The 27,187-nt window shown below is 52.0% G+C and overlaps 12 protein-coding genes across 12 annotated transcripts; 3 read left to right on the plus strand and 9 right to left on the minus strand.

The window, feature by feature from the left end:
• Positions 1-378: 378 nt before the first annotated feature.
• On the minus strand, positions 379-813 carry N7532_003410 (PaaI family thioesterase; the record flags this gene model as incomplete). The annotated part of the gene is made up of 1 exon (XM_056615904.1): positions 379-813. The coding sequence occupies one exon, from the start codon at positions 811-813 to the stop codon at positions 379-381; it is 435 nt and encodes a 144-aa protein (XP_056476261.1).
• A 586-nt stretch (positions 814-1,399) lies between these two features.
• On the minus strand, positions 1,400-4,215 carry N7532_003411 (DDHD family phospholipase; the record flags this gene model as incomplete). The annotated part of the gene is made up of 2 exons (XM_056615905.1): positions 1,400-2,648; positions 2,735-4,215. 2 exons carry the CDS (start codon positions 4,213-4,215, stop codon positions 1,400-1,402), a joined length of 2,730 nt encoding a protein of 909 aa, XP_056476262.1.
• An 808-nt stretch (positions 4,216-5,023) lies between these two features.
• N7532_003412 (fungal specific transcription factor domain-containing protein) lies at positions 5,024-6,184 on the minus strand (the record flags this gene model as incomplete). The annotated part of the gene is made up of 2 exons (XM_056615906.1): positions 5,024-5,473; positions 5,612-6,184. 2 exons carry the CDS (start codon positions 6,182-6,184, stop codon positions 5,024-5,026), a joined length of 1,023 nt encoding a protein of 340 aa, XP_056476263.1.
• Positions 6,185-8,300: 2,116 nt separating this feature from the next.
• On the plus strand, positions 8,301-10,543 carry sac6 (fimbrin; the record flags this gene model as incomplete). The annotated part of the gene is made up of 5 exons (XM_056615907.1): positions 8,301-8,323; positions 8,404-8,614; positions 8,686-9,383; positions 9,472-10,454; positions 10,512-10,543. 5 exons carry the CDS (start codon positions 8,301-8,303, stop codon positions 10,541-10,543), a joined length of 1,947 nt encoding a protein of 648 aa, XP_056476264.1.
• Positions 10,544-10,976: 433 nt separating this feature from the next.
• On the minus strand, positions 10,977-11,909 carry N7532_003414 (uncharacterized protein; the record flags this gene model as incomplete). Its single annotated transcript, XM_056615908.1, has 4 exons — positions 10,977-11,179; positions 11,247-11,370; positions 11,442-11,766; positions 11,818-11,909. 4 exons carry the CDS (start codon positions 11,907-11,909, stop codon positions 10,977-10,979), a joined length of 744 nt encoding a protein of 247 aa, XP_056476265.1.
• Positions 11,910-12,512: 603 nt separating this feature from the next.
• N7532_003415 (uncharacterized protein) lies at positions 12,513-12,947 on the minus strand (the record flags this gene model as incomplete). The annotated part of the gene is made up of 1 exon (XM_056615909.1): positions 12,513-12,947. One exon carries the CDS (start codon positions 12,945-12,947, stop codon positions 12,513-12,515), a length of 435 nt encoding a protein of 144 aa, XP_056476266.1.
• Positions 12,948-13,476: 529 nt separating this feature from the next.
• Positions 13,477-14,067, minus strand: N7532_003416 (uncharacterized protein; the record flags this gene model as incomplete). The annotated part of the gene is made up of 1 exon (XM_056615910.1): positions 13,477-14,067. The coding sequence occupies one exon, from the start codon at positions 14,065-14,067 to the stop codon at positions 13,477-13,479; it is 591 nt and encodes a 196-aa protein (XP_056476267.1).
• Positions 14,068-14,482: 415 nt separating this feature from the next.
• On the plus strand, positions 14,483-15,665 carry N7532_003417 (uncharacterized protein; the record flags this gene model as incomplete). Its single annotated transcript, XM_056615911.1, has 3 exons — positions 14,483-14,787; positions 14,879-15,014; positions 15,165-15,665. 3 exons carry the CDS (start codon positions 14,483-14,485, stop codon positions 15,663-15,665), a joined length of 942 nt encoding a protein of 313 aa, XP_056476268.1.
• Positions 15,666-15,778: 113 nt separating this feature from the next.
• On the minus strand, positions 15,779-17,234 carry N7532_003418 (aminopeptidase P family protein; the record flags this gene model as incomplete). Its single annotated transcript, XM_056615912.1, has 2 exons — positions 15,779-17,012; positions 17,074-17,234. The coding sequence occupies 2 exons, from the start codon at positions 17,232-17,234 to the stop codon at positions 15,779-15,781; spliced, it is 1,395 nt and encodes a 464-aa protein (XP_056476269.1).
• A 221-nt stretch (positions 17,235-17,455) lies between these two features.
• On the minus strand, positions 17,456-18,862 carry N7532_003419 (uncharacterized protein; the record flags this gene model as incomplete). The annotated part of the gene is made up of 1 exon (XM_056615913.1): positions 17,456-18,862. The coding sequence occupies one exon, from the start codon at positions 18,860-18,862 to the stop codon at positions 17,456-17,458; it is 1,407 nt and encodes a 468-aa protein (XP_056476270.1).
• Positions 18,863-20,215: 1,353 nt separating this feature from the next.
• On the plus strand, positions 20,216-22,188 carry N7532_003420 (Zn(II)2Cys6 transcription factor; the record flags this gene model as incomplete). Its single annotated transcript, XM_056615914.1, has 3 exons — positions 20,216-20,344; positions 20,415-21,630; positions 21,653-22,188. The coding sequence occupies 3 exons, from the start codon at positions 20,216-20,218 to the stop codon at positions 22,186-22,188; spliced, it is 1,881 nt and encodes a 626-aa protein (XP_056476271.1).
• Positions 22,189-22,778: 590 nt separating this feature from the next.
• On the minus strand, positions 22,779-26,269 carry N7532_003421 (uncharacterized protein; the record flags this gene model as incomplete). Its single annotated transcript, XM_056615915.1, has 4 exons — positions 22,779-22,966; positions 23,026-25,215; positions 25,257-25,410; positions 25,475-26,269. The coding sequence occupies 4 exons, from the start codon at positions 26,267-26,269 to the stop codon at positions 22,779-22,781; spliced, it is 3,327 nt and encodes a 1,108-aa protein (XP_056476272.1).
• Between the last annotated feature and the right edge of the window lie 918 nt (positions 26,270-27,187).

Here is a 27,187-nt window from a genome sequence, read left to right on the forward strand (position 1 = left end):
GCTGGCCGAACCGCAAGCCATCTCCGACATCTGATCACCGCGACGGGCTTCAGTCTATACAGACGACCATCTTAGGTGTCATCGAGTAATAATATGTAATATTGGCTGCGAAAGAAAATATCATTTTACTCGGGAGTACAATAACTGAGAATGCAATTGCAGTAATATCCAGGGATGTATCCATTCATCATTGCCCAGTGGCCGTGGGAAAGCGACCGCCAGACATCTAAAGCTATACAGAATAGAGATTGCTCTCCGCTATCCGAGTGAATCCGGGCATTCAAAGTGCATGTGTGTCATGCCAGATGCAAAGAAGATGGCGGGGTAGATAGTCTATGTCTACGCCAGGATGGGATAACTAGAAGCAGGTCGGACGTTTCATCGAGTCCGAACATATTTGGTGTGCGAGCCTTGAGCAACCAGCACGGGACCGGTCTCGGTCTTCTTGGAAATGGACACTGTGGTGAAGGCGAGCGACTTGCCGACCTTATTAGCACGGCTTTCGATTTCGAGCCAATCGCCTGTTGTTGCGCCCGAGAGATAATTGACATGGATGTCGGTGCTCACGCCCGTGGAGTCCAACCCGCAGGAAGCAATGGCGAGTCCGCCGGCCCAGTCGGTCACGCAGGCAGAGAAGGCTCCGTGCAAACTGCCCTTGGAATTGAGTTGGCGAGGGCCGACCTGGAGTCGAGCCCGCATAACACCATGTTCTGCATCATAAACATCAACCTCACTCAAGAGGAACTCATAGATTGGGCTGTTTGTGCGCGTGCGCTCCCAGACTTTGCGGACCTGCTGTAGCTCGGCGCCCATTGTGAAAGGCGAAGGTTGTATCAGGGGGACGAGAGAGAAGGGAAAAAAGTTCGCGCCTGGGAAGGCTTTTCTAGGTGGATTCTGAACGGCGCTAGCCGAGCTTAGTAACCATCGGCAGGCTCAAGGGAACCACATCACACTTTTCTACTCTTGCAGCTAGAGAGGGGGAGCAATTGTTCATGATTTTGGTTGAAGAAGTCACATACATCGTTGTAGAAGCTCGATGCTTTCAATGGGTGGGAAAAAATAAGTTCAACAGTACTAAGTCCAAGAGATATCTATCGCAACGCCTATGTTTACCAACTCTACTGTCCCGAAGAAATATACAATAGCGAAATGGCAGTTGGCGAGTGGGTGCAACCCGATTTCCCATTATCGATACACTTCACCTTCACAGCTCCTTACTCCGATGCCGTAGCTTTCGAGATAACATCTGGGATAGCATGAAGTGGTTTACATCCTCATCCCCCCAATATGTGAGGTGGCTAGCAATACTTGCAATCAATGAGATATCAAAAGCGCCCCTAAGATTTGAAGACGAGGATGGGTCAGCTTGTGTTCTAACACAACAAGATCGGGAGGGATCTCACTCTTGGATACTGTAGTCTACCCGGCCATTGGAATTCAAAGTGCGTACTTTGGCATCTTCAAACTTGAGCTTTCGTTCCTGATCTTCTGAGTCCATATGATTCTCACTCCCTGAGGAGCTAGAGCCAGAGCGATCCTTTTTATGACCATCCCGACTTTTCTGGAATCCATCATACAAAGTCTCGAGGTCGGAGTCGATCAGTGTCTGAGGATGATCACCGGACCTTTGGGAGGAATCTTGAGGCGACCCAGACTGTGTACGCTTATGCCCTGCTCGGTCGTCGGATGGCCTGCTTCCGGCATTCACGGCAGAGGAGACCTCATCAGCATTCAAACCTAAGCTGCGGTTCAACAAGCTGCTTGCGACACCGGAAGTGAAATTACTCCACAATGAGCCCACACTCTGGCCCATCCGTGATCCGATGATAGATAGACTTTGGCCCGACTGTGTCCAAAGGCTCTTCTTGACGGACGGAAGTGGCTGAGGCTTGAGACTGGCCATGGCAGGAGAAACAAGAGGCTCAAGGCGGTAGCTCACTGGGTCAGAGGGATGAAAAATGTTGTACAAATCGCGGCATTTCGGCGCAGAGATAATGGCAGAGTTGTCAATGAAATTTCGGCCCATGTGACTTTGTGACTCCCGCTTGGAAGAGTTGAGAGAATTGAGCGCATGGGAATCAAATTCAATATCCAAAGCACTCTTGCGGTTTCTCGCGCCCAGAGGTGAATACCCGGCAATTGTCTTCCCTTTGAGCATTTGAAATAGAGCGATGGGTGATCCCAAGCAGAAGAATTCCTCGCAATCAAAAGCCAGCTCAGCATTTTCCTCTTTATGTTGGTCTGAAAAGTCTTCGCTGCCATGTGCTGTCGATTTCGCCTCTTTGGTGGCCTCGGCAGCGTTTGGCTGGTGACAGAGAATATCGAACAAAATCGCGCTGCCAAGGGAGTGACCGCAAAGGCTCACGGTGCCATTAAATGATGGGTTGCGCTCTTTGTAGAGCCGGAGAATCCTGTTGCATTCCTGTTTCACGATGTTCGAAATATGTTCACAATACCCACTTTGGTACAAAAGCACGTCCATTGCGAGGTCTGAGATGAGATTCCGAACGGCGGGAACACTCTCCAGTGTAATATCCGCAAGACTTGGATAAGCATCGTCCTCGACAGTATCAGCATCGGTTAGATCGAGTTCCTTCCGATTTTGCCTGACACCGCGATAGGGGAAATCCAGAAGATGACGCCAGCAGCTGCAGAATTGTCAGTACCAACACAAAACACACAGCACAGCAGAACACAAACGGCGCATGGGTTTCGAAGGAGGGGATATACTCACACCGGAAGAACCTGAACTCGACAATTACCATCACGATCTGCAAATGTCCCATTCAATGCCTGGAGGTCCGGCGACGCTTTGTAGACATTTTTAAGCGTCTTGCGAAGCACATTCACATCATGAATAAAATTGATACTCTCCAGCCGTAGACCAAGTCGTTGACCAATACCATGAGTGACGAGGATCAGATGGTCAACTTCTCGTTCTCGATCTTCACTATCAACCTCCCTCAGGTCTTCCATCTCCTGTTCTTCCTGCCTACGAGCCTGCTCCTCCAGTTCAGCGGGATTTTGGGGCTCGCCGGCCAAGGATGACATTTGCCGCTCTAGGGTTGACTGGGGTCGTCTGTCCATCGAGCCGGTTTCCGTGGGGTTGTCCAGTCCCTGCGTGTCCACGGGTCCGGGACCAGTTACCGTTGTAGGTTCAGAGGCTGGAGGCTCTGGGCCATGCTTTCCTGATTTCTCAGTTGCTTTTCTCTCTGACCCTCGAGAGTCAGATGCTTCTCTTGGGCGTCTCGGCTCCACCAGACCGCGAACCACTTTTGTTCCAGGGACGCCCCCCAGTTTTTGATATACGGTAGTGCTTACACGAGACATGAAATCATCATTGGTCACCCAGGCCGTTGCAGCGTCTTGATAGGCGACAATCCTATTCATATAGGCGCCAAACAGACGGTACTGTCGAGACTCCGACGCGGATGTTGGGGGTATATTCCCAGTACCCCGGGAGCGAGGTGATTTGGTTGATTCCACGTAATGTGATGCGGACATGTCTGGTCGAGAGCCCACCTTATCGTCTGCGCTGTCATTGGATCGGTCTTGCCCGGATGCTGCGAGCTTCTCGTGTGAACCATCCTCCGTGACCTCGGTCCGCCATGGACGTAGCTTCAGATAGCCCTCTTCTAGTTGAGTTGCCAGATTCTCCTCGCAGGGTTTCATGTTCGACCCATCCTGAAAGAACCATGTTCCCCGTCGTACTTCATAGACGGGCCCCATCCAATATGCCGGGCTCAGTTCCCTCTGTTCAACGTCCACATCAAAGAGATAATCCTCATTCACAGCCACCTTGGTGGCATTCCTCTGGATACCACTATTTTGCTGCGTCTGGCCATGATCCTGGGCATCCTCGATCTCGACAAGCTTCTGAAACGCGGTTTCGATGGACTGGGAATCCTTTGGGGAGAAGGGAATGAATTTCTTAGGTATGGGCAGCGGTTTCTGGTCGGCTTTTTTCTGGTCATTCAGTGTAGGCTTCCGTTTCGGCGAATCGACGGCATAATACCATCTCACTCTGAGTGGGGGACAGTCGGAGGGATAATGGCGCTGGCCCAATTTGTGCCTGTGGGTCACGGTGTGATCCTCCCCTTGCGATCGCTGCAGGACATCGGAAGGAGGGCGATCTGCGGGCTGTGGGGTAGAGCTTCTGGGAGTATTCCACGGAGAAAAGGTCCCCAAAAAAGATTTCTGGTCAGTGCCCGCCATGGGCGTTAACCGCGCCCGTCGCAGAGCCAGGAAGCGAACCAGATTGAAAGAGACGGGGAGCGTCCACTGGTCGAAAGGGGGTAATGATGATGATTATAGATCCCGGAATTCTTCACATCCACGGACTTGCCTGGAGGGAAATAGCCCGGAGGTGACAAGAATGGCAAGGCAGAGGCGTGCCAGGTGTCAAGGTTGTTGTGGCCTGGAGATCGGCCCGCATGATGCAATGCCGGGCCGACACTAGCGTGTGATCTCCGCTTCTTCCTGAGCCAGAGTGAGCTCCAGTCAAAACCAATCCCTTCACCCTCTGTATAGAAAGAATCTAACCAAGCAAGCGAGCATTCGCAAGGCTCTCGAGGGGGAGGCTGTTTCCGTGGGCCGTGAGACTTTTCCCATTCGTTGTCCCGTTTTCCCAAAGTATCCTTGATTGCTTGTGCGAGAACCCGTGTATCTCGACTGACGGCGGCTTCTCCAGACAGATATCATGCACCTTGCTCGAGAGCGGGGAAATTATGTCCTCATTAGTGGAGTCGATGATCGACATCCCGGGATTCTTCCGGCGAATATGAATTGCCTGACAAAGCACCATGACACTCAGGAGAAAGTCGTTCATGGTGAAATTGGTGAGCATCCAACGCTCTTGATGAAGTCTACCACTGGGTGAAAATTCCCGGTACATTTCTGTAGACCTGCTCACGAGCTGTTGACCAGCCTTCACGCAGGAGGTGGTGCTATACACATCACTTCGCGTCATATACTTGCGATGGAAGACGCACAAATTCTTTAGATAGATAAATTCCACGTAGATTCAGGTCATGACCATAGGAGGTGTATATGAAGTAGAATTGGATAGAGGACGAGCTCGGAGGCTGCTTAGGATTGTTGTTTGCATGCGCCGAATCTCATTGTCGGGTTGCAAGATCTCCGGCTCTGATTTATCACTGAAGCTTAGAGTATCCCGACAGACCTTACCGAAGCTAGCCATCTGACGGTCTTTCACAATGAACCAAAGCAGGCCAGTGACCTCATTCTCCGAGTGAGGAGCAGGTATGATATGTGTGTTTTCATCAAAATTAGAGTTTGCTAAATTCCTCGGTGATCGCGTGTGGCAGTTCTCGAGGCAGATATTGCCACCGTGAAATAGACCTGCCTGCAGAGTGCCCAAACTGTCGTCGCAGTCGCAGCTCGCCTTCGAATACAGGAAGATAGCCAAGAGAATCTGGGTCTCCATGATAGCCCATCTCGTAGGCCATCCAGACTATTTGCAAAGATGGCTCCCATTTCCCGAGATGGATCATTGCATGGTGATATTTTGGGCATACAGTGTCAAAACCTCTAATACGAACCGCTGCGGAATATGATATTCTCCCGTGACCAGGCATTTTCCTGCTGCTACTCGGAAGTGGATAGCTTCCGCAATCACATTTTTTCTGGTCATCGAGGCGATTTCAATAGTGCCACGAACCATACTGGTCACTGAGCAAATGGAGAAGAGCATGAAAAGCCAGGGCGAGCTAACAAGAAGCGGATCGGCCCAAAAGGAGCGATATTGGTGGCGGAACTGAAACACATGAATGAAAGGAATGATGAACGTCTTACCCTCGGAATAGAACGCAGATAGCCGATCAACTTCCATTTTGGAAGGCAGATACTGGAGGATGATCGCTTCTATGGAGAAGTTACTCGGGGAGCCAAAGATGATCAGGTTCCTGCCAGATACTGAATCTGAGGACGCACCAGCGGGCTCAAAAATCCGGGATGCGTTGTCGTGCTGGCTCAACGCCGCTCTCAGACCGTGGATGTCATCGAGGATCCCAGACCAATGAGTCGAGCCAACGTATCTACTACTATCCCCAGGCGCGTTTGGAAGAGGTTGGCTTGGTAGCCACGGTTGCAGCCCTGTCTGTTCATCACTACCACAGTGAGATACTGGCACGTTGATTGATTTGCCGGGTGCCGAGTCTTCCATCGATTCTCTGACAAGGAACCCCAGATGGGCCAGTCTGTCTTCTGCGGCAGAGCGTTGGCTGTTCCCTTGCAAAGTGCCCGAGTAAGATCAAAGTGCAACTTCATCTCTTCCCACGCATGGAGTACACAGGGTCTGGCGATTACAGCTAATCTCTGCTCTGCGGCATGGTCTGCACGCTACAGATTCATGAGGCCATTTTGAGCACGTTATGGGATCATCGACTGTTTTATGGACTCGAAATTTGCCTGTCAGGCTGGAGAGTCCGTCATGATCATGTGTATCCGAGCATGCGAATAACGCAAAATGCACGGCGAGGCTGCGAGAGGCGTGATTGTGGTTGAGACGCTTTGACCTGCTATGGATTCTGCACTACCTGCTCGTTCGCCCTTCAGCATAGTATATATAGTACTCCCACTAGCTCATATATTTCCATTCAAGAGAATACGATGCCATTCATATAGCTGTGTTAAGGTAGCCGTCTAGCTACATCTTCCATTCATGACGTTGCGTGGTAGGGGTAATGGATACCTTTCAAAAACCCCTAGTCAAGCTCGTCATGATAACACTAATCTTGATAGTGAGCGCCTTTACATAACCTGGATATTCATTGAGCATTTGTAAGCTTCTTGGAATTAATTACGGGTATTGAGACAATCATAATTACTCGATCCCTATAGTTACACTTTGGTTAGAAGCCGGGGCAGAGAGGGCACCAGCTTCAACTGCTCCTGCCATCCAATTGAGGTCCCATCCTTCCATCCGGGGATTTGATTCCGTTATAGCTTCGGCGGCCTGGTTGGTCATCTACGGTATTAACTACCCGACCTCTGGCCTCTTGGAGTTTGGGGAAGAGAATTGTGCTCATGATCAGATGAGATGGTATATATATATCCTGAGCGTTTACCAGAGGGATTTACTTTCACTGATGGAATCTCGAATATAAAGTACTACCTATATTTTAATACCCGAAAAGCCAGGGAGGTAATGTAGCCGAAGGTTATTGACGGGCATGTGATTGCGTTAATACCATTATTATCGGTTTGAAAATTTTATCAGTGTCGGCCCACTCTTTTCTTGAAGAACCAGAGGGCCATCTCTGGCCACACCATTATACGTTGCACATATGTACATAGCCAGATCTTACCTGCGATGAATCCCAACGAGGTTGAGCTCCCTCAAGCTGATAATCAAAACCGACGCCCCAATTTTGATTGATAGTAGCATTGTCGGCACGAGCATGGGGACGTGCTGGTAGACACTGCAAAGAAGTATTTTAGGTGGGATTGGAAGACAGTAGCTTCACTACACTTGGCCCATTACCGAAGGTGCCCGATGCAATCTTATATTTTGCTTTGCTTGTTGCTCGGGGTCAGTTTGCCCTAGAGGTCAATAGCTTTCCAGAAAATGAACGAACGTAGCAGCCTGTTAGTCTCACTCGACTGGCCTGGAGATGGCGCACATGAACTGACGCGTGTTTTGCCTGGTGAAGCCAGCATCGAAACATGCCTCGACTGCCTAGCGCCGAGGCCGGGTGGCAATGGGGATCAAACGAATGGGTGCGATTGACCAGCGGGAGCTGTGTGTGGGACCACAGTTGGAGGACATTGCCAAAGCCATTTGCAGGAGACCAAGGCTTGCACAAATGTTGACGCCTACGTGAGTCGGCCAAGTGCACAGAAATCGCGACTCGAATTCTATTGTATTTTTCGATGCAGCCTCGACGTCATCCAGGCAGGCAACAAGGTCGACCCGGGTTGTAAGCCAGAAACACCGGGGCGGTACGTAGGTGGTACTGCAGCCAGCATGGCCGTGCCCGCCGGAGCAGAGGTACCTCTCGGGCTGATGTGGAGTCGGCGTGGTAACGAATACGGGCGGTTACGTACCGTGGCTCAGGCCGACCCCACCTCGCGCTGTATAGTGGCCTCCTCAACCTTGCACTGCCCAAAACTCCCCCTGCCCAATTCTTCCTCGTCGGTCACCTCTTCTGCCTGGCTTCAACTCCCCTACTTTAACCCGTTGTCATACCGTGGGCGCCTCGCTCCTCGTTCTCCTCTCACCACCTGGAGGGCTCTCTTACCGCCTGCGCCGGACACACCCTTACCCCTCCGCATTCAGCATGAATGTTCTCAAGCTCCAGAAGTGCGTACCTTCCACCGCATGTGCTTGCATAGCGCATCCAGAGTCCAATGCTAACAGACTGCGCTCTTTTTCTTTTCTAGGCGATTCCCGCAGCTTGACCAGGGCGAGATTTTCTCTCTCCAGGATGCTTTCCACAAGCTGGACGTCGACGACCGCGGCTACCTAGACGAAGCATCTGCGATTAAGGCCACTCAACAGTCGGAGCGACAACCGTATGATGTCGTGCGCCAAGCGCTCAAGGGTGTGGAACTCGACAGCTCTCGCCGTGTAGAGCTCGAGGACTATATTGATGTACGTGGTGATGTTCCTAACAACCCCTCCCCCTCCCCTGGTGAGCATCTGAAAGCTAAGACCTCGACCAGCTGGTCTCGAGACTGCGCTCTGGACCGGCGCCCGGCGCCCCTGGAGGTGCTAGCCCGGCTGCTGTTATCCAAGGAGCCGGAGCCGGCGCTGGCGCCGGTGCTTCCCGCCACGTTTCCAAGGGCAGCGTCAGCGGTAGGATTCACGTCCAAGGTTCATCGTCGAACGTCACCCACACGATCAACGAAGATGAGCGAACCGAGTTCACGCGACACATCAATGCCGTTCTGGCCGGCGATCCCGATATTGGCGACCTTCTCCCCTTTCCTACCGATACCTTCGAGATGTTTGATAAGTGCAAGGATGGCTTGGTACTCGCAAAACTGATCAATGACAGTGTTCCTGACACTATTGATGAACGTGTCCTGAACAAGGCCGGGCGGAAAATCAAGGAGTTGAACGCTTTCCATATGACCGAGAACAACAACATCGTCATCAACTCCGCTAAGGGTATTGGCTGCTCGGTTGTGAACATTGGAAGCGGGGATATCATTGAGGTTCGCGAGCACCTCATCCTGGGTCTTATCTGGCAGATCATCCGCAGGGGTCTGCTCGGCAAAATCGACATCAAGCTCCACCCTGAGCTTTACCGACTCCTGGAGGAGGATGAGACACTGGAGCAGTTCCTGCGCTTGCCCCCAGAGCAGATTCTACTCCGTTGGTTCAACTACCATCTCAAGAACGCGAAATGGGACAGACGGTAAGTACTCACCATTTGAAACCTCCTCCCCTTCTTCCCCCCGAAAGGAAACCTCATAAAAATAGGTATCTGACGGTCTGTGTGCTAGGGTGAACAACTTCTCTACCGATGTGAAAGATGGTGAGAACTACACTGTTCTCTTGAATCAACTGGCACCAGAAATTTGCTCGCGAAGCCCTCTTCAGACTCAAGACCTGCTTCAGCGTGCAGAGCAGGTGCTTTCTAACGCGGAGAAGCTGGATTGCCGCAAGTTCTTGACTCCGACATCGTTGGTTGCAGGAAACCCCAAGCTTAACCTCGCCTTTGTCGCCAACTTGTTCAACACACACCCAGGACTGGACCCGATCACCGAGGAGGAGAAGCTTGAAGTGGAAGACTTTGACGCCGAGGGTGAGCGTGAAGCCCGAGTCTTTACTCTATGGTTGAATTCGCTGGATGTTCAGCCCTCCGTCAACTCGCTGTTTGATGATCTGCGTGATGGAAATGTCCTGCTGCAAGCATACGACAAGGTTATCCCTGGAAGCGTCAACTGGAGACATGTCAACAAGCCGCCGGCGTCAGGCGGTGAATTGATGCGCTTCAAGGCCGTGGAGAATACCAACTACTCCATCGAACTTGGAAAACACCATGGCTTCTCCCTTGTAGGCGTGCAAGGTGCTGATATCACTGATGGGCAACGGACCCTTACCCTTGGCTTAGTGTGGCAGTTGATGCGTCGAGATATTACCAGAACCTTGTCTGCACTGGCCCAGCGCCTGGGCAAGCGTGAGATTACCGATACTGAAATGATTCGCTGGGCCAATGACATGTCAAAGAGCGGTGGCCAGTCTTCTGCCATCCGGAGCTTCAAGGACCAGTCCATTGGAACGGGTCGATTCCTGTTGGATGTGCTCAACGGTATGAAGAGCAGCTACGTGGACTACGACCTGGTGACTCCTGGCCGCACCGACGAGGAGGCATATGCCAATGCCAAGCTGAGCATCAGTATTGCCAGAAAGATGGGTGCCACGATTTGGCTGGTACCGGAGGATATTTGCCAAGTGCGCTCTCGTTTGGTCACTACATTCATCGGTATGTCTTGTCTCTGCCGTTCAAGTTACCTGAACTGACTACTAACTTTTATCGTAGGTTCCCTTATGGATACCCACGAGAAGATGTAAAAAGGGCCCCTCGTGTCAATTTTCATTTTACATATCCGAAGGGCGTCGTCAAGTCGACAGGGACAGCTATCATCCACACGTTAGCCATGTTCTGCAAACAAATGTTTTCCGCATCCCCATTTCTCTTCTGCTTTATTGTCGATGCATGTATATCTTTTCAAACCATGGCGAACGAGAGGAGCGGCTCGCAATCAAAAACACCAATTCTATTTCAATGGGTCACGTTTCTTGCACTTTACTCGTTTTTACGTTCTATAGCCTATAGCTTACTAGTTGCGAGTAGGATGAACACCTAAACAGATCGAAATGTCAGAATCCAGGCCTAGGCCTTCACCAAATGTAGAAAATGGAGGCCGCTCTCCTATCAAAATTTGTTTTGATCGCCAAATGCTCTATAAGTGTCATAGACCATCTAAGAGAGCTAAAGGATGGATCAAAGATACTGGTTGAACCACGCCACGGCTTGAGTGAATGCAGCCTCCTTTGCAAAACGAATAATGGGCTTCGTAATGTCGGCTCGAACAGCAAAACCGTGCTCCACGCCGCTGAACAAATTGATCTGGTAAGGCTGACCTGTCTTGCCCAGAATCTCCTCGGACTCATGCCGCTTGGGGGTGGGGAAGATAGAGTCCGTTTCTGGTAGCGGATAGATATGTTAGCTTAGGCCCATCGAGAGATTTGCGAAACTGCATTGATTGCTTACCGGCAGCAGCAATAGAAAGAGGCCCCTTGATGGCTGCTAGTTCGTCAGATTCGACAAAACTGGGGTGAGCCACATAGGCAACATCCACGCCACCGGGTTGGAGTAACCGTACGGCATATTTAGCCTGTGAAAGCGAAAGCCTTATGTAAGTTTCCTTCATAGGAGGGTAAGTATCATTGGGGGAAAAAACCCTACCCCAAAGCAGTATCCGATCGCGCCGATGCGCTCGCAGCCAAGGTTTGACTTCATTTCCTTCAGAACAGTCTGGACCACGGGGACCACACGGTCAGGGAGATGGCCAGGGGGTCCCTTGAGCCATTTCATCAGGTCAAACCCCTCAGGGCGGTTCAACGGCACTGGATCGCCGTGGAAGAGATCTGGCATGACCACAAAATATCCATTCGCAGCTAGCTGGTCTGCAATCAACTGGGCGTTGATGAAGCGATGACCAATCACGTCCGTTAAAAGTAGAATTGCTTTTTTGTCGAGCGACCTTCGGGGTGAGACAAGTATACCTCGACTGTGCAATGGTTAGTGATCATTATTTGGTAGTTGGCATAGATAAGTACACGTACCATCGCCGATTTGTTGGAGCTGGCCCTTGGCTTCGCCTTCGTGCTTCACGCCAACGGTGCAGCAAGCAGCAGGGAGATTCGAGGCCATTTCAAAATGCGAGAAAGCACAGGGTGATTTTATGGAAATGGAGGAAGAAGTGATGCATGAGAGGCCCCGGGCGATGAGATCAGAGCAATGTGGGGTAGAGCCCCGCAGTTTGACAATGCCAAGCCGCCATGGTTGCTGGAACTTTCGAACTATTATGATTCAGACTATATGATCAGATAAAGGCTGCATAACAGACTGGGCCCCGTGAAGATGCCTAGCCAGAAGAATACGTTCCCCACCAGCTTACGGTCTCGCATGAAGCGGGTGCGGCTAAGGGACACCAGGGGTAGCTGGCACATCTGAAGGATCAGTAAGTAGCCGCGCAGGCGGCGGAAAATACACAGCATGATCAGCTCATGCACGCATGCAGACAAGAGAAAAGTGACCAGGCTCGCTGAAACACGGGAGAGATGAAAGGCACTGATCGAGCTGTGGTACACGTGTCGAAGGAGGAAGTTATGCACGGGTCGATTCCAATCTCGCGCAAATTGATCCCAGGAGACCGAATTCCACCAGTCGGCATAGAATCCACGATCGGCAAACCGGGTAATTTCCGCTAGTGCATTAAGCTATTCGATCGATAAGATATCAAAGAGGCAATTTCTATAGGATGTCAATCGGCAAGTTACTTACCACACATTCCCAGATCACGTAGAAAGCCAGCAGATACTCCATCATGAAGGGGAAGAGTAAGTCACTCAGGACCCAGGGAAACTCCTGTAGTCGTTGTTCAACGGTCAAACCTTCCTCCTTCATCCGCAGAGCTGACATAACGACCGGGTAGATCCAGTGTTGGGAGACCACAATCATAACCAAGATGGTGCCGAAGGTGGCTGCAGTTTTCTCGGCCACATAGGTCCAGTCCACCCTTTCCGTACGGGGATACTCGAGCTCATATACCAGCGTAGGGAGTGTGATAAAGTCACAGAAGTTTCCCACAGTCAAGTTTCGCGGATACTGGTGGTCTGATGAAGATTGGCCTTTGAGTCCGTCGGTCAGCAGGCCTATCTCTTTTTCTAACAAATTCTTGAGGGACATCATTTGTGACGGCTCCAAAGGAGACCCCCTTTCAATTGTCTCGGCGAGTAAAAGAAGATGATTTGTATCGCGAGTACCATGAAGGTCCTTGAGGTCGACCAATGAGTGCCGACGATCTTGTCGTTTCAGATTGGTAATCTCCGATTCTAGGCCCCTGTCCACTGCAGATGCATGGGATGTGGGCTCGGAACCATGTCCAATCTGCTTCTCCAACCCCCAGAGGCGACTCAGTAGCAATTCTCTTTTTTTGTATAATTCAGATACTAGTAGATATGGTTAGTACTGGCTGATTTGGTATCGGAATGTTTGTAGAGATTATGTTCCATACAGTATCCATTATAAAACGCGTAACTATGCTGCTTCATCAGCATTGTCAAGCAGTGCAGGACCATGAATACGGTATGGGTCCAGGGCCAGTCCCGATGGTAAGTCCACCAAAGGAAGCCAGCAAGATATGCAGCTTGCCAGATCTGGATTTCAGAACTTCGGTTAGCACCATCTCGAATCAACGGTCAGAACCAAGCGCTGGTCACCTAACGTTTTGAATGATCCATCCCAGACCACTCCAGTGCATATAGCCACGCAGGATCAGTCGCTGCAGTCCCAGACAGAGCACGGTACACCAGCATAGAACAAAGTCCGTTAAACCAAGAACCAAGACGTCCTTATGGAGCATCAGCCGCACAATCTCATTTTTGGCCCAGACAGTGCCATGAGCCCTCCAGTTATTCGTTGCGACCTTGACCAAGAGTAGAGCCACGCCGAGCCAGAAGAGTGTGAAGAAGCCATGGAACTGCGAGGAGCTGAAGTTGGGGTTCTGGCGATCGAATGTACTGAGCTGGCGCCTGAACTTCAAATCTCGAAAGCGAAGGCGACCCTTTTCAGACACTCCTGATCTTTCCAGGTGCACGGTATGCCATAGGATCTCTTGCAACAGCTTGGCGTCCTCTGAAGTCAGCAGGTATTGGCCCGCCTGGCTCGTCTCCTGGAGCTTGACCGGTATACTTCGTCGTTTGTCCACGCGGTCCTGGTCATAATCAAACTCGTCGCTTGAGCTCGACGGGGTCGAGGCCAGTTGCGCTTGCAGGAAATCTGCAGTGGAATCACGTCGTTCATCCATGATGGATGCTGCTCTGTTCGCATGGAACTGTGGTTGGTATTGTGAGAGTTCCGGGCTTTCTTATACTTCGACTTCAAGCTTTTCCGGCCCAAGTGGATTCGGTTCGGCCAGGCAGTCATATGACGTCGCAGCTACCCAGTCCATAAACACTAGTAGGATCCCATCGAATAGCACTAGAAACCGGAGCAGATGCGACCGGAGAAGTGAGGGGGTGTTCAGGGATAATCAAACGTGGGAGGCGGTTGGGGCTGGCCGATTGCCCTTTGGTTTGCCGGTCTAAGCGTTGCTGGGCCGCCCGCGGAATCCAAGTTCGCCTCGCAGCTTCGACAGCTACTGCCTCACCCGTGCACCTCCAACCAACCCCCTCTCTCCTCCCTCTCCACATTCAATTGTGCAACAATGCAGCGTGGTTTCAATGGACGCGCGAGTCCCAGGCTCAGACAACCCTGATGCGGAGGTTGTAAATGCTAATGTTAATACGAATGCGATTGCGATTGCGAATGCCAACGCCAACGCGAATGCCAACCTTCCTGCCACTGCCCCTGCTACTGCCGACAATTCCAACGAGGCCGAGATGACAGACACTCACGACACAAATACTGGGCAGAACGACCAGGCTGATGAGACGCAAGCCCCCGAGGATCGCCCTTTGCTGGATGCGCTCCCAGAGGCAGAGCCTCCTGCTCCGGCAAAGGAGGCCACAGGCTTCAATTTTCTCGAGTAAGAAACCCTGAAAGACTCTGGCCAATATGCGGGAGCTAGCAGTTCTGTATTGCTTGCTGTGTTGATGCTAAACTCATATTCTTCTCAGTTTTCTGACCTCGCCGATCGTTGAAATCGCAGTCGGCACAAGCGACAACGAAATCGTTCTGAAAGCACACCAAACCGTTCTGATCGAGTCGCCTTTCCTTTCTCAGTTCGTGGAAAAATTCGATGAAGCAGACCCGGTAAGCAAGCATCGCATGAAATTGAGGACTTTTTTAAGAGGACCATATGTACTGTTCCATGATGAATAGCGCTGCATCACCCTCACGGGGGAAATGTCGAAGCCTTCGGATGTTTCCTGCAATTCCAGTACACCAAAAATTACACCGTAGCACAATCCGACACGACCACGGGGACGCTGGATGCTGCGTCGACAACGGACAATACTGAAGAAGACCTGCTTTGCCATGCCCGTGTATACATTGGCGGAGAAACTGGGCATGCCTGCCCTGAAGAGCCTTGCTCACAAGAAGATTCACCAGGTTAACGGTACACCCAGTGGCAAGCTGGCCTACGCTCGCTATGTCTACACCCATACCTCTGAAGATGACACTACGATTCGGAAGCCCGTCGCTTCATACTGGGCTTCCCGTAGCCATGTTCTACGACATCAGGTTGAGGACGAGTGGAAGAAGATTGGTATCGACATTCCCGTATTCTGCTACGATGTGTTGAGTCTGGTCCTGAACCGCAGGGAAAAGACTGCCCCAATCGATACAGAGGGACCCCAAGAGGTCCTGGCCGCAAGCGGCTGCGCAGTGAAAATTAAATGGAGAGAAACAGTGGTTGTACAATCGGAATATCTATCAAGTGACAGGATCGATACCGTCTGAAGTTTGTGCACTACATACAATGGCCAGCTCGATCTTAGTTCAATGAATACTGTGTATCTTGGATATTCTCCTATCACCAGGCGATTTCATTGGTAAACACTTGTTCTTGTTCTTTATTGGGCGAGACTCTCGACTTCTTCAATAGCCTTCGGGGCGGAAGTGAGGTTATCATGGCCATCCTTGGTGATGTGGACATTATCCTCAATTCGCACGCCTCCCACATCCCAGTAACGCTCCAAGACATCGGCATCAATGTACTTGCTCAGCTCCGCGGACTTCAACACGGGGTCAATGATGAAGCGGCAGAAATAGATACCAGGCTCGACGGTGATGACGGAGCCTGCCGGGAGGATGCCTCTGACACGCAGATACCGGAACATCTTGTCCGAGTCCTCGTAGTTGGGATAGCCACCAGTATCGTGGGTATCCATTCCGAGATAGTGGCCAAGGCCGTGCGGGAAGAAGGCGACACTGACACGCTTTTCGAACAGCTCCTCCTCAGAGCCACGCAGAATACCAAGCTTCAGCAGGCCCTTGATCGCGATGCGGTGTGCCTGTGCATGGACGTCATCCCACCGCACACCCTCCTTCAACATGGCAATACACGCCGCCTGCATCTGGAGGACGATCTCGTAGATCTGGCGGGTCTCGGTGGGGAATCTCCCTGCTAGAGGAACAACTCGTGTAATGTCGGCACAGTAGGTCCGGTATTCACCACCGGCATCTATGAGAAGATTGCCCTTGCGCTGCTTAGTCGCTTGGTCAACCAAATACTCATCGTTCTTCACATAGTGGAGCGTAGCACCGTTGGCGCCACCGGCAAAGATCGGGTGGTAGGACTGCTCTTTGCACCCATTGGCAATGCAGGTCTGCATCCAAGCCGCTTCCACCTCACGCTCGTTTGTCGCTGTCCTGGCCGCCTTGATAGCAGCAATATGGCCCTTAGCCGAGATGTCATTGGCCTTTCGCAACAAGGCGATCTCGTACGCATCCTTGACGACTCGAGCATCGCCAATCGCCTTCTTCAGAACGTTGAAGTTGGTCTGAGAAAATCCCTTGAATTGTATCCCTTCGGACACCTGCTCCTCAATGGCGAACGCCACGGTCTTTCCACCTTGAGTGCTAGCAATTGAAGCGAGGGTGGCGTTGACTTCGGAGGTATAGAGGACGCGATCAACGTCGTAGAGCTTCGCAGCTTCCTCGGGGGACAAGGGCAGGCCTGACCAGATGACTGAATCGGGGTCGATGGGAGGAATAAACAGGGTTAACTCGTCCGCTTTGACATCGTAGACCATTGAAGCATCGGGCTCGGGACATCCGGTGAGATAGAAGAAGGGACGACGCTGTCTAAAAGGACAATTAGTACATGCAGCGTTAGATTCCGCATTTTTTACTTTCTGGAGCTCACCTGAATGGCATTGCCTCGTCATTGTCCTCAATCATGCGGGTTTTTTGCGCTTCGAGGTAGATAGCGCCAGCCTCGCCCTGGGCCTGGAGAGCCTGGGCGACACGGCGCGCATGAACTTTGGCCGGGTACTTGGCCGCGAGAATAGCATCGACGGTAGCCATGGTGAGGGAGTTGGTCATAGGGAAAAAACAACTGACAGCTGCGGAGATGGGGAACAACCGTGGGGCAGCGTAGTATTATTTACGACCCTCGGTTGCATCGCTGCGGGGCCCAAAATCGAAATGCGGCTACGAGCGGTCTGCGCCTCCACGTTGGTGACACATCAAACATAATTCATGGATTCGACCATGGGATATCATTAATAACAAATGCTTTCATACACTCATGCTTCCGATCCAGACACGTCTTCGAACTCCATCTGCCACTTGTCAACCTCTGCGAACTTTAAAACTGCGGCGCGCAGCTCTGCACTTGTAAAGCGTTGCGGAGTCTCGCTTTCTGCATCTGTCTCTGCATCAGATTCTGGCGGCGAGGACAATGGAGAAGACGATGGTGATGACAGAAGGATATCATTCTCCTTATCGCATTCTTGTGAGCGCGAGTAGGTCGCTGGTTCCTGTGGCTTGGGTGTTGGAGCGGGTGTGGACTTGGACTTTTTCTGCTTCTGGTTGTTGAGCTTGGACTTGTCCTGGGCCTTGCCTAGTGGCTTGGGCTTATCTGCTCCGTCCCGTGGCCTGGTCCTTCTTGATGGAAGATAGCTAAGCTCGTCCTCATCGCCTGACCTCGCCTCATGCATGCTATCATCACTATCGTCACTAGGTAGGTCGAATTCGCCTGCGGGTCTGTGTTTATGGCGACGTTGGCGTCGTCGCGGCAGAAGCTTGTTCTGTAACGCAGCTGTGGACAGATGGTTGGTGTCTTTGGGCCCTTTCTTCTCCTTGCTCACAGCTGACTGGGGACCGGCCACTGGCGAACGCTGCTCCGTTGCCGCGGAAGCCGCAGGGCTACTAGCTGGGGGTAGCATAGTTTGACTCATTATATCAGGGAACCGGATAGGTTGCGGCGTCTCTTGAGTTTCATTGACGGATTCGCGTGGGACTGGTGTAGCACTTGGGGTATCTTCGACCCCCTCCACCTCGACGGCCTCGGGTGACGGCGACTTGGGCACTTGAATATTTTCGGCTCGCTTGCGCTTGCGCGAGCCTTCAGACAATGGCAGCGATTCTGAGGCCGAGCGTGAAGCCGAACGTGAGGGCGAGGGCGATTGACCATCCTGCCTCACCAATAACGATTTTCCGCGAGAAACGTTTAATGGCGTGGATTCGTCCTGTGGACTCAAGCCACCAAGAAAGTCGTCGTCGTCCAGGTCAGAGGAACCGTCCTCTGCTTGCATCATCTGCAAGATACTCTGCTGTCGTGGACGCCGCCGGAAATTGCTCAACATTGAGCTATCAAAACCAGGGGTGCCGGGCACTCGTGCGCCCGTGTCCCCTTTGCGCCCAGCAAAAGACAAAGTGGACGAGTAGCCACGGGATCTGGTCGGAGGTCGACTGCCGGTACCCGGTCGACTTCCAGTGCCCGGTCGGTCGCCCATCGGCGACGACTCAATTGCTTGCTCATAGCTCTTCGATTGAGGGGTCTGACTGCGAAGGGCTGGCCGCGGGTCGACTGACGATGCGCGTTCGGGGGGTGGGGATTTGGAATTGGTTTCTTTTTGGTCGCGCGCCTCCGTCGCGATGGCCTTGGGACCCTTCGTCAGTCGATTTCGTTTGGGGGCCGGACGCGGCATGGCTGCGATCTTGTCTTGGTAGCTTGGGCTGAGAGACAAAAACGCGGCGAGTCGCGTCGCACTCAGTGGTTCAGTGTTTGTTTTGGGGGGGGGAAGAGGCGTCCACGTGTGATAGCGTTATCGGAGTGGCGGCCTGGGAGCCTGATTATCCACTCCGAACCATTGCATCTGCCCATTATACCCCTCCGTAATGCTGTTGGTTATTTTTAACGCAAATATTGCTGTATCTTCTCATTGTATTCCCTGTTTTTACATTCTCGGTCGCCTGCTGAGACCCTTGAGATATCATCTACTGGGTCGCTTTTTGACATACATGGAGAGTTTGCATAGAATCACTTGCTTCTCGTCTAACTCGAAACCTATCTAATCCCACTCTCTAATATAAATCCTTATGGTACTACCTGAAGTGATTTCAGCCTCACATTGATTCCATAGTATGTAGACTCTCCCCAGAGGGAATCGAGGCGGTATTATGCATTACAAGCAAATATATTGCCCTTGGGATGCGTAAGCGAATCAATATGGGTCGGCCAAACGAGCGGTTAATAAAACAGAAAGAGAGCAATAATTCGTGTAGAAATTGTCTTTCTGAGGTGAATTTTACTACTGTAAAGCTGGCCAACTCCACACATGCAACTTGCATTCGAACGAACCATGTAACGGGCCAGGTCCCGACCTATTGCACAGGCTTGGCCTGTGCGATGTGATCTATCAACTCCCCAGGATATTTAGTCACCGCTGGCCACCCCCTATTTCTAAACTTCTCTAAGCTTCAGATAAACAGCATGTTGGTACCGCTCAATTGAATCAATTCGGCCGTAGCCCTTCACAAACCACACCGGTTCTTGCAAGACGCCTTCTAGATCCACTTTGATACTACTTGGAGAGACAACCCTGTGAGGTTGTGAGGTGGCCGCTGTGATGATGTGGTCTGACTATCTGACTACGTATGGCTTCCTGCTCAAATGGCCACGGACGAAACCTCCGCCCTGCGAGAGCCTGTGGGGGCTTGGGGACGCCGACACTAATCCCACCCGGGACAGACTTGTCCAGCGGTGGAGCCGACGCAAAGCAAAAGCCATCTGCGATGTCTTGCACGTCCTGCCCAGCTACTCTCCTCCGGATTTTCGTTGAACTCCCTTTTTGAAATCTCTGACCACCTCTTGGAGCCGATACATATTCCGTTGTGGTTTGGATGATCTGCGAACATGCCAGATCCTACCATCAAATCGGAGATAGCATGAGCCATGAGCAGCAGTCTACATATTACTTGAACACGAAACATCGTGCGGGCTGCGCATCACTTAATACAACGAACTGGTCTTTGGATTCTGCACTTGAAAATCGGAACTCATGCCTCTCTCCACCCCGGAGAGGGATGTTGATCCCATCACGGGTAGTGACGAAGCTGAGTTGACGAGCCAGAAGAAACGCTCCAATTCGGATGCGACAGAGTACCCTCGGAGAAGGGCGACTATCGCTGTATGACTCCACTTGGTAGCTTGACACTTCCCAGGATTACCGTCAACTAAAACGAGAATACCATCCACAGTGTCAAATATGTCGGCTGCGTAAGACACGATGCAATGGCGCTAAACCCAAATGTCAGCTTTGTACTGATCTCGACGCTGAATGTGTCTATCGCGAGCCTGGTATCAAGCTTGATGCGGGGGACAAGTTAATCCTGGAACACTTGACTCGAATCGAGAGCCTGCTACATTCCAGTTTGGCCGGGCACAAGCCTCAACTTGGACTGTCTTCCACCTCCCCCGCCACGAGCAATGATACCAACCTTGGCAGCGAGGATCCAATGGTCCGACTACCCAGTGCAGTCACCAACCAAATGTCGGCTGCTGGATTGGGGTCGTGGGCTAATCCACCGCCAAGTATCAGCATTTCTACGATGCCCAAGGTGCATACAACTCCGGCTTTGCATCTTTTACAATGGCCTCTCATCCGCGACTTGATTTCGAGGCCCTATGACCCGCAGAAACTACTTCAACTCGAAATGGCACGAGAGCCGATTCGGATGACGCCAAACTCAGGGTTTGACTTGACAAATGCGCCTGCGTATATACGAGCGTTTTTTGACCACGCCAATGTCTGGTACGCCTGCGTGAATCCCTATACGTGGAATCGATATTATCGAATAGCCCTCGCACAGGGATTCCAGGAGGGACCAGTGAGCTGTCTCGTATTGCTAGTTCTGGCCTTAGGAAGTGCTAGTCGAAGTGGGAGCATTGCTTTCATACCAGCAGATGGCGAACCACCCGGACTTCCCTACTTTTCTGCCGCTTGGACCCTCTTGCCATCCGTCATGATGCGGAACTCGGCCATTGCAGCGCAATGCATGATTCTTGCTTCGGCCTATTTATTTTATCTGGTACGGCCCTTAGAGGCATGGACCTTGCTGTCAAATGTGAGCATGAAACTGCAATTGTTACTCGGCAACCCAACTCGCGTTCCTCCACAATGGAAGGAGCTCAGCGTGCGGGTTTATTGGAATTCCCTCTTATATGAGAGTGATCTCTTAGCCGAGTTAGATCTTCCACATTCGGGAATTGTGCATTTCGAAGAGTCAGTGGATCTACCCGGAAGATTTGGAGAGGAAGACGACAGCGACGAAGACACCACGGACGACCGCGAAATTGACACCACTCAGTGCACAGAGGAGCCTGCAGGACGTGACGAGCTCTGGTACTTTCTGGCCGAAATCGCACTGCGAAGACTTCTCAACCGAGTCAGCCATCTCATCTACCAATTGGATAGTGCACACACTTTTCTCTCTAGGGCCAATTGTGTCAGAGCTGGATTTCCAACTATCACAATGGTACGAGAGTCTACCCCAACCCGTAAAATTCCCTCTCACCCAAACCCCGCTCTCCAACCCAGTGCAAACGGTGTTGAGGCTTCGATACAATGCCTGTCGAACAATCATTTATCGCCCGTACATCCTAGCCGTTTTCGAGAACGAGCAAGCCTGCACAGACCGAGGCGTTCGAGAGTGCTGCCGAAGATGTCTTGATGCCACACTACGTCAATTGGAACAAATCACCAGTCATCGCGAAGGTCATCTTCCATATCTGTGGCAAGGTGCCCTTTCCATGGTTTCACAGACGCTGCTGATTATGGGTGCCACGATGTCTCCCGTACTATCGACTTTACTTCCTCCTCCATTGAGAGTCGATGCAATCATCTCTAGCGTCGTGGCTGAAGTTGAGAGGTATTCACATCTCGCTCCGAGCCTGAAATTATCGGCAGATATTATCCGCGAGGCTGAAAATCGTCGCCAGATTTGCCTTCGATCAAGGGGACTGGGTATTTGACCTAGAGAGAAGGTTTGGGACTTGCATTTGAATCGGGTTCTTTAATTGAACCCCAGCTTCTGTAGGGTATACTGAAAAATATTTGGTTAAGAGCATCAAAATGTGCTGCCTGGGCAATTGTCGGCACCATTTGCATACGTAACTGATGATCTTTGGCCTGACCCCATATGTAGACTGTATAAATCTTACATACGCTTCTATCCCATGCCAAGTGATGACACCCTTGGCGAAAATACAACGGTGCTCCTGTTTCATCAGAACCACTAGCAGCAAAAGCAAAGTCTAAGGAAGCAAATTTTTACGCATAAAGGAGAGGGAAAGGGTGAAAAAAAAATGAATAGATACAGTCCCATCTCATGGCAATTATCTTCAAATCATATCTCAACGAGGCGAATCATGGTATCTTAAAGACATGGCGGAGGGTAAATATATATGGACGTGAAAAGAATATTGGCAAATAAATCAAAGATATCGAATCAGCCATTAAAAGCCAATTTGATGGGGACGGGAGTGGGAAAGGCAGGACAGGGCAGGGCAGGGCAGGGCAGGGGGAGATGGAAGAATCCGTCGTATATGAGGCGTAAATGTCACTAGACCAGCACCCATTCGCTGCCCCGCTTGATAAACTTGTCAAGCATTAGCCCGACATCGGCCAAGGCGAAACGACAGATATAGAAGCCGAAAAATTCGGCAGCATGTCGTGTGCTAAGCTCTAGACCAACATGGGTGGGGGAGGAATGTTTGAGGCCAGGGTCTTCTACCTGCTGAGCGATTTGATCTGTGGAGGTCAGTCAGTATATGTCCAGTGTCTGGTGAATCGAGTGACTTATTACGAACCTATCACTTGAGCAGCATCAAATAGTCGTGCTAGAGCACCCATGTAGTTCGCATTGGGTCCAGAGAACTCGAGATGATTGAGATTGCGCTTGGCATAGGAGGAGGGAGCCGATGTCATCGGAAGGGAGTTGAGAGTCAAGTTGTCTTTGTTACTCTCCCGGGAACTAGGAGTCGGGGTGGTGGTACCAATGCCCGAGGTCTTTGCCCGTAGTCGCTTCCAAGTCGGCAGGTATGATTTATTTGAAGTGCCCGAGCTTCTAGAAGGGGCAGGATCAGGGTGAGCAGCATCTTCTGGAGCCCCGTTCGGGCGGAATAGAGGCATTGCTGTGTGAACACCAACTTCATTACCCAGTTTTTTGGACAAAGCGCCCTGGACCTGATCGAGGACGCTTTCAAGGGATTGCATCTCTTCAAGCACTGCGTCTGCGTCGTATGTATCGACCTGAGCCAGCTTCAGTAGCGCCGCCGTTAACAGGTCACAGTTTGACACTTTGTCCTCGACGGCTTTAAGCTTGACATTCTTGACCCGCCAGACGTCTTTCGGAATAAAAAGCTTTGCCGATAGGTAACCGCCATGAGGGTGAGCGATAGTCTGGTACAAGCATCTCATGAGCCAGAAAGGACGAAGGAGGAAAGACTCCGGACACGGTTCAAGCGGTAATGGCGCGTTGGCCATCATTGGGTTCGGACATCCGAGGCTTGTGGGGGAATGAATATCACAATCAAAAAGGTTCAGACCACCGGTAGGCATGCCATTCTGAGTGAAGAATGAGGCCGTGGGAGTGGGTAGAACCGGCACGCTGCTAGCCATTGCGGCTTTTTGGGTATCCAAAGATGGGAATGACCCGCTCCAGGGAGTAGTTGGAGAGCCCGGTGCCGTCTCGGGATTAGGAACCGACACATTACGTGTTCGGAATGCCTTGGAATTGGAGTTCGTCTTATCCAGTCCATCTGGAGCCGAGGGGATTTTGCCCATGGGCCTTGCAGACGGTGGAAGGGGTGGAAGACCATTCTCCTCGTCTTCGTGAGTACGCGCTTTGGCAAGGTTGGTTTGGTCCACAATGGAGCCGACAGAGGGATTGCGTTTGGAAGGATGCAGGTTGGCTCGGAATGCTGGAGTAGAAGATCGGGGAGGGTCTTGCTGCGGCTCGTCCTTGGGGAGAGGTGGAGGGGGTCGGCTCGTGCCTGGGCTTGCGATTGATTCCAGGCCAGAGGCGTTCGAGTCTGTGCGAGAGCGGGTGTTTGTCTCGATCTTCAACTCCGTGGGGGCTTGTCTGGAAAGTCTGCGTGCTCGTACACCCGGAATGGGAGGCGGGCCCATAGTAGGAGGTGGAGGAGGGTTAGTCAGGGACGCCCGGTGTGGTGGAAGGCCTGGGAAATCAGACGACACTGGTATTGGAGGCAAAGCGGCTGTTGGAGGGGAGGAAGGCAATGGGCTGCGTCCTGTCCCGTCCAAGGGCAAAATGTCCTCGTCTTCTGTGAGAGTAGACAGTGTTGCGCCGGTGCCTGTGATATTAGATGCAGCCGAACTTTCCCAAGTCCTGCCTGACATGTTGCTCGAATCAGACTCCCGGGGCAGCGCGGACTTGGATTGAATGCCAAATTCGAAGTCGTCCATGACGTAGCCCTTGGTCATTTCCTCCAAAAGGCGTTCTTCCTCCTCTGCTTCTTCATCAAGGTAATCCGAGGAACGAGCCACAGGTGGCTCCTCAAACATATTTTGTTCCTGGATCCGGCGCATTTCTCGACCACGGTTCATCGCAACCTCCGCCTCTCGCTCGGCTTCTCGTACTCGTTGCTTTGCCAATTCGATATTCCGACGGGCGTTTGCCACGATGTCGTCGCTTTCCTCCTCATTGTATTCTATGACAGGCTCCAATCCGTCATCGTAGGCAGCTTCCACGGCTGCGTCGAGAGCGGCATCAAACTCGGCCTCAGTGTCGGTACTAAGACGGCGACTTGTGCGTCGGCGCAAATATACTGATGATGCTTTCGAGTTCGCGGACGATGGGGAAGATGCACCTGATTCATCGATCGTGTCCAACCACGAGGTGGATTCGCTGGTTTCCTGTACTGAGAGGTCAAGGTGCTGACCATTGGTAGCTGCATTTGATCCGGAGCCAGCTGGTCGTAGGGATTGTCGACGCGGGGGAATGGCTTCGAAGGGCAAGGATTGCACCTCATCGACAGCTGCCTGGGGGCAAGGCTAGAATGGGTCGAACTATACTGACTGTCGAAATGCGAATGATCGTGCGCGGATGCATGAAGCAATTCTCCGTATGACTCTTGACTAAGAGGGCGCTCCGGGAGAGCTTTACTGTCTCTTTCAGGGAGAGGGAAGTCCATTCGTTGGAGCTCGGTGATTCTGATCATATAAGTATCGCGCTGGGCTGTGTGTTAGCCGATTCGGGCTCCTATTGCTGGCCGTTCATGGCGATCATCGACTCACAATTTCTTGGAGTTTCAGTTTCTCCTCGTCGCCTCCATTACTCCGAAGCATCACCAGCTGCAGTAGCTGGCACGCATCGGTATAGGCTTCCATCGCTCCTTCAAAATTGGCCGCATTATCGAGAAGAACGGCAGTATTTGCCTTTTGGAGGGCTTTTGAGAGCATCGCTTTCTGGGTCTGGCCATGTTGACGATTCTCTGCATCTCCCTCCCCCTCTGCCAAAGAGGCGGCTCCTTCGCTTGTTCGGGCCGGATTGGAGGGCGCAGATCCCGACTCTCGGGCGTCGCTGGATGAGGAATTTTGGAAGATATGGCTCGACGCCGTGAATGAGAGATCGATGTGGGTGTTGTTCGGGTCGGTAGAAAACATCTCCGATGCTCTGAGCTCTGGGAGACTCAACTCGGGGAGCTCCCCGAGTCCAGCTCCCCGATGAGGGCTGTGGCCCGAAAGAGACATCTTCGAACTGCCTCGGCGATGGCCAGTATATTCCGAGGGGCTCTTGCTTGACGTGGTTGACTGCGACCACCGGTTTAAACTGCCCAGTCCCTCTTTAATTGGACTGGCATTGCTCAGGCCCACCAGGGAGCGATCCGGGGCATTCTCCGTCACCACCTCGAGACTCGTCGGCGTCACAGCACGAGATGTTTTCACCATTCGGTTTCGAGAACCCGGTCGGGACGATCGAGAGGCGGGCCGATTGGGAGGTTGTCCCGAGGGGGATTCTGCGAGGGGCCCTGAGGGACGTCGGGAGTGGAACGGTCTGGCATCGTCTTCCAAGGCGGGGCGGTGTAGCATTTTTGAGGCGGGGGTTATTCAAGTAGGAGTATAGGATCGGGCTTAGATGCCGCGGCCGGGCATCGAGGGCTCGAGTCGCAGCGAAGATGATATGCAAAGCGGCGCTACTTGCGCGAGAATCGAGGAATCAGATCGGTCTTGGGCAAATCCGGCGTGGGTGTCGTCACTCATTCTTCACTCAAGCTGACAAGGAGACCACGTAGTGGGGGGTGTGGGAAGGCGTATAAATCTTTCCGGGTCAATCTGTGCTGTCTTAACACATCGCTTCGTGAACGAGGGGACTCCGAAGATCTATCGCAAAGCAATCGCGGACTGCAGAGACATCGCTTCGCACACAATTGGGGATTGTTCTAGCCAGGAGATCAGTACCGGGCACTCTCGAGATCGGCGAGTGTTTCACCTACATTTCACGAGGGCGAGAACCGCGTGCTAGGAAGAGAGAGAAGAAACAATATCGTGTGCGAGAGAGTCAGGGGCCGCGGTCCCGCGCTTCCAATGGGTCAGGGGTGGACCGTGAGAGGGTCGGGCGGTGGACGCTGCGTTGAATGGGGGGGGGGGGGGAAGAAAGACTTGGAATGTGGGAATCGAAAGAAAAAGAAAGAAAAAAAGAAGGCCGAATTGAAGGCCGAATGGACGGCCGAATTGACGAAGAAAAGCCAGTGTTTGATTGTTTTCTCGCCGTAGCGGGGGACGGGAAAAAGGGGGGATGTGACGGTGGTGCCTCTCCTCGCGCCTTCCGGTTGTATACATCGCACCAGGGAGAACCTTGTGTCGGAGACCATCTTCTTCCAGGGTTCCGCTCCAAAAAGCACTACGCGAGTCGATTCCTCCAAAGTCTACTCTTCCATCCGATCACGGTATTGCGGGCGGACGTGACTGATCGCATTTGGATTGTCCGCTGCAACTCTGGACGCTTAG

The sequence above is a fragment of the Penicillium argentinense genome (assembly GCF_028826775.1).
Source record: "Penicillium argentinense strain IBT 30761 chromosome Unknown utg000004l_segment0_segment0, whole genome shotgun sequence".
Lineage (NCBI taxonomy): Eukaryota > Fungi > Ascomycota > Eurotiomycetes > Eurotiales > Aspergillaceae > Penicillium > Penicillium argentinense.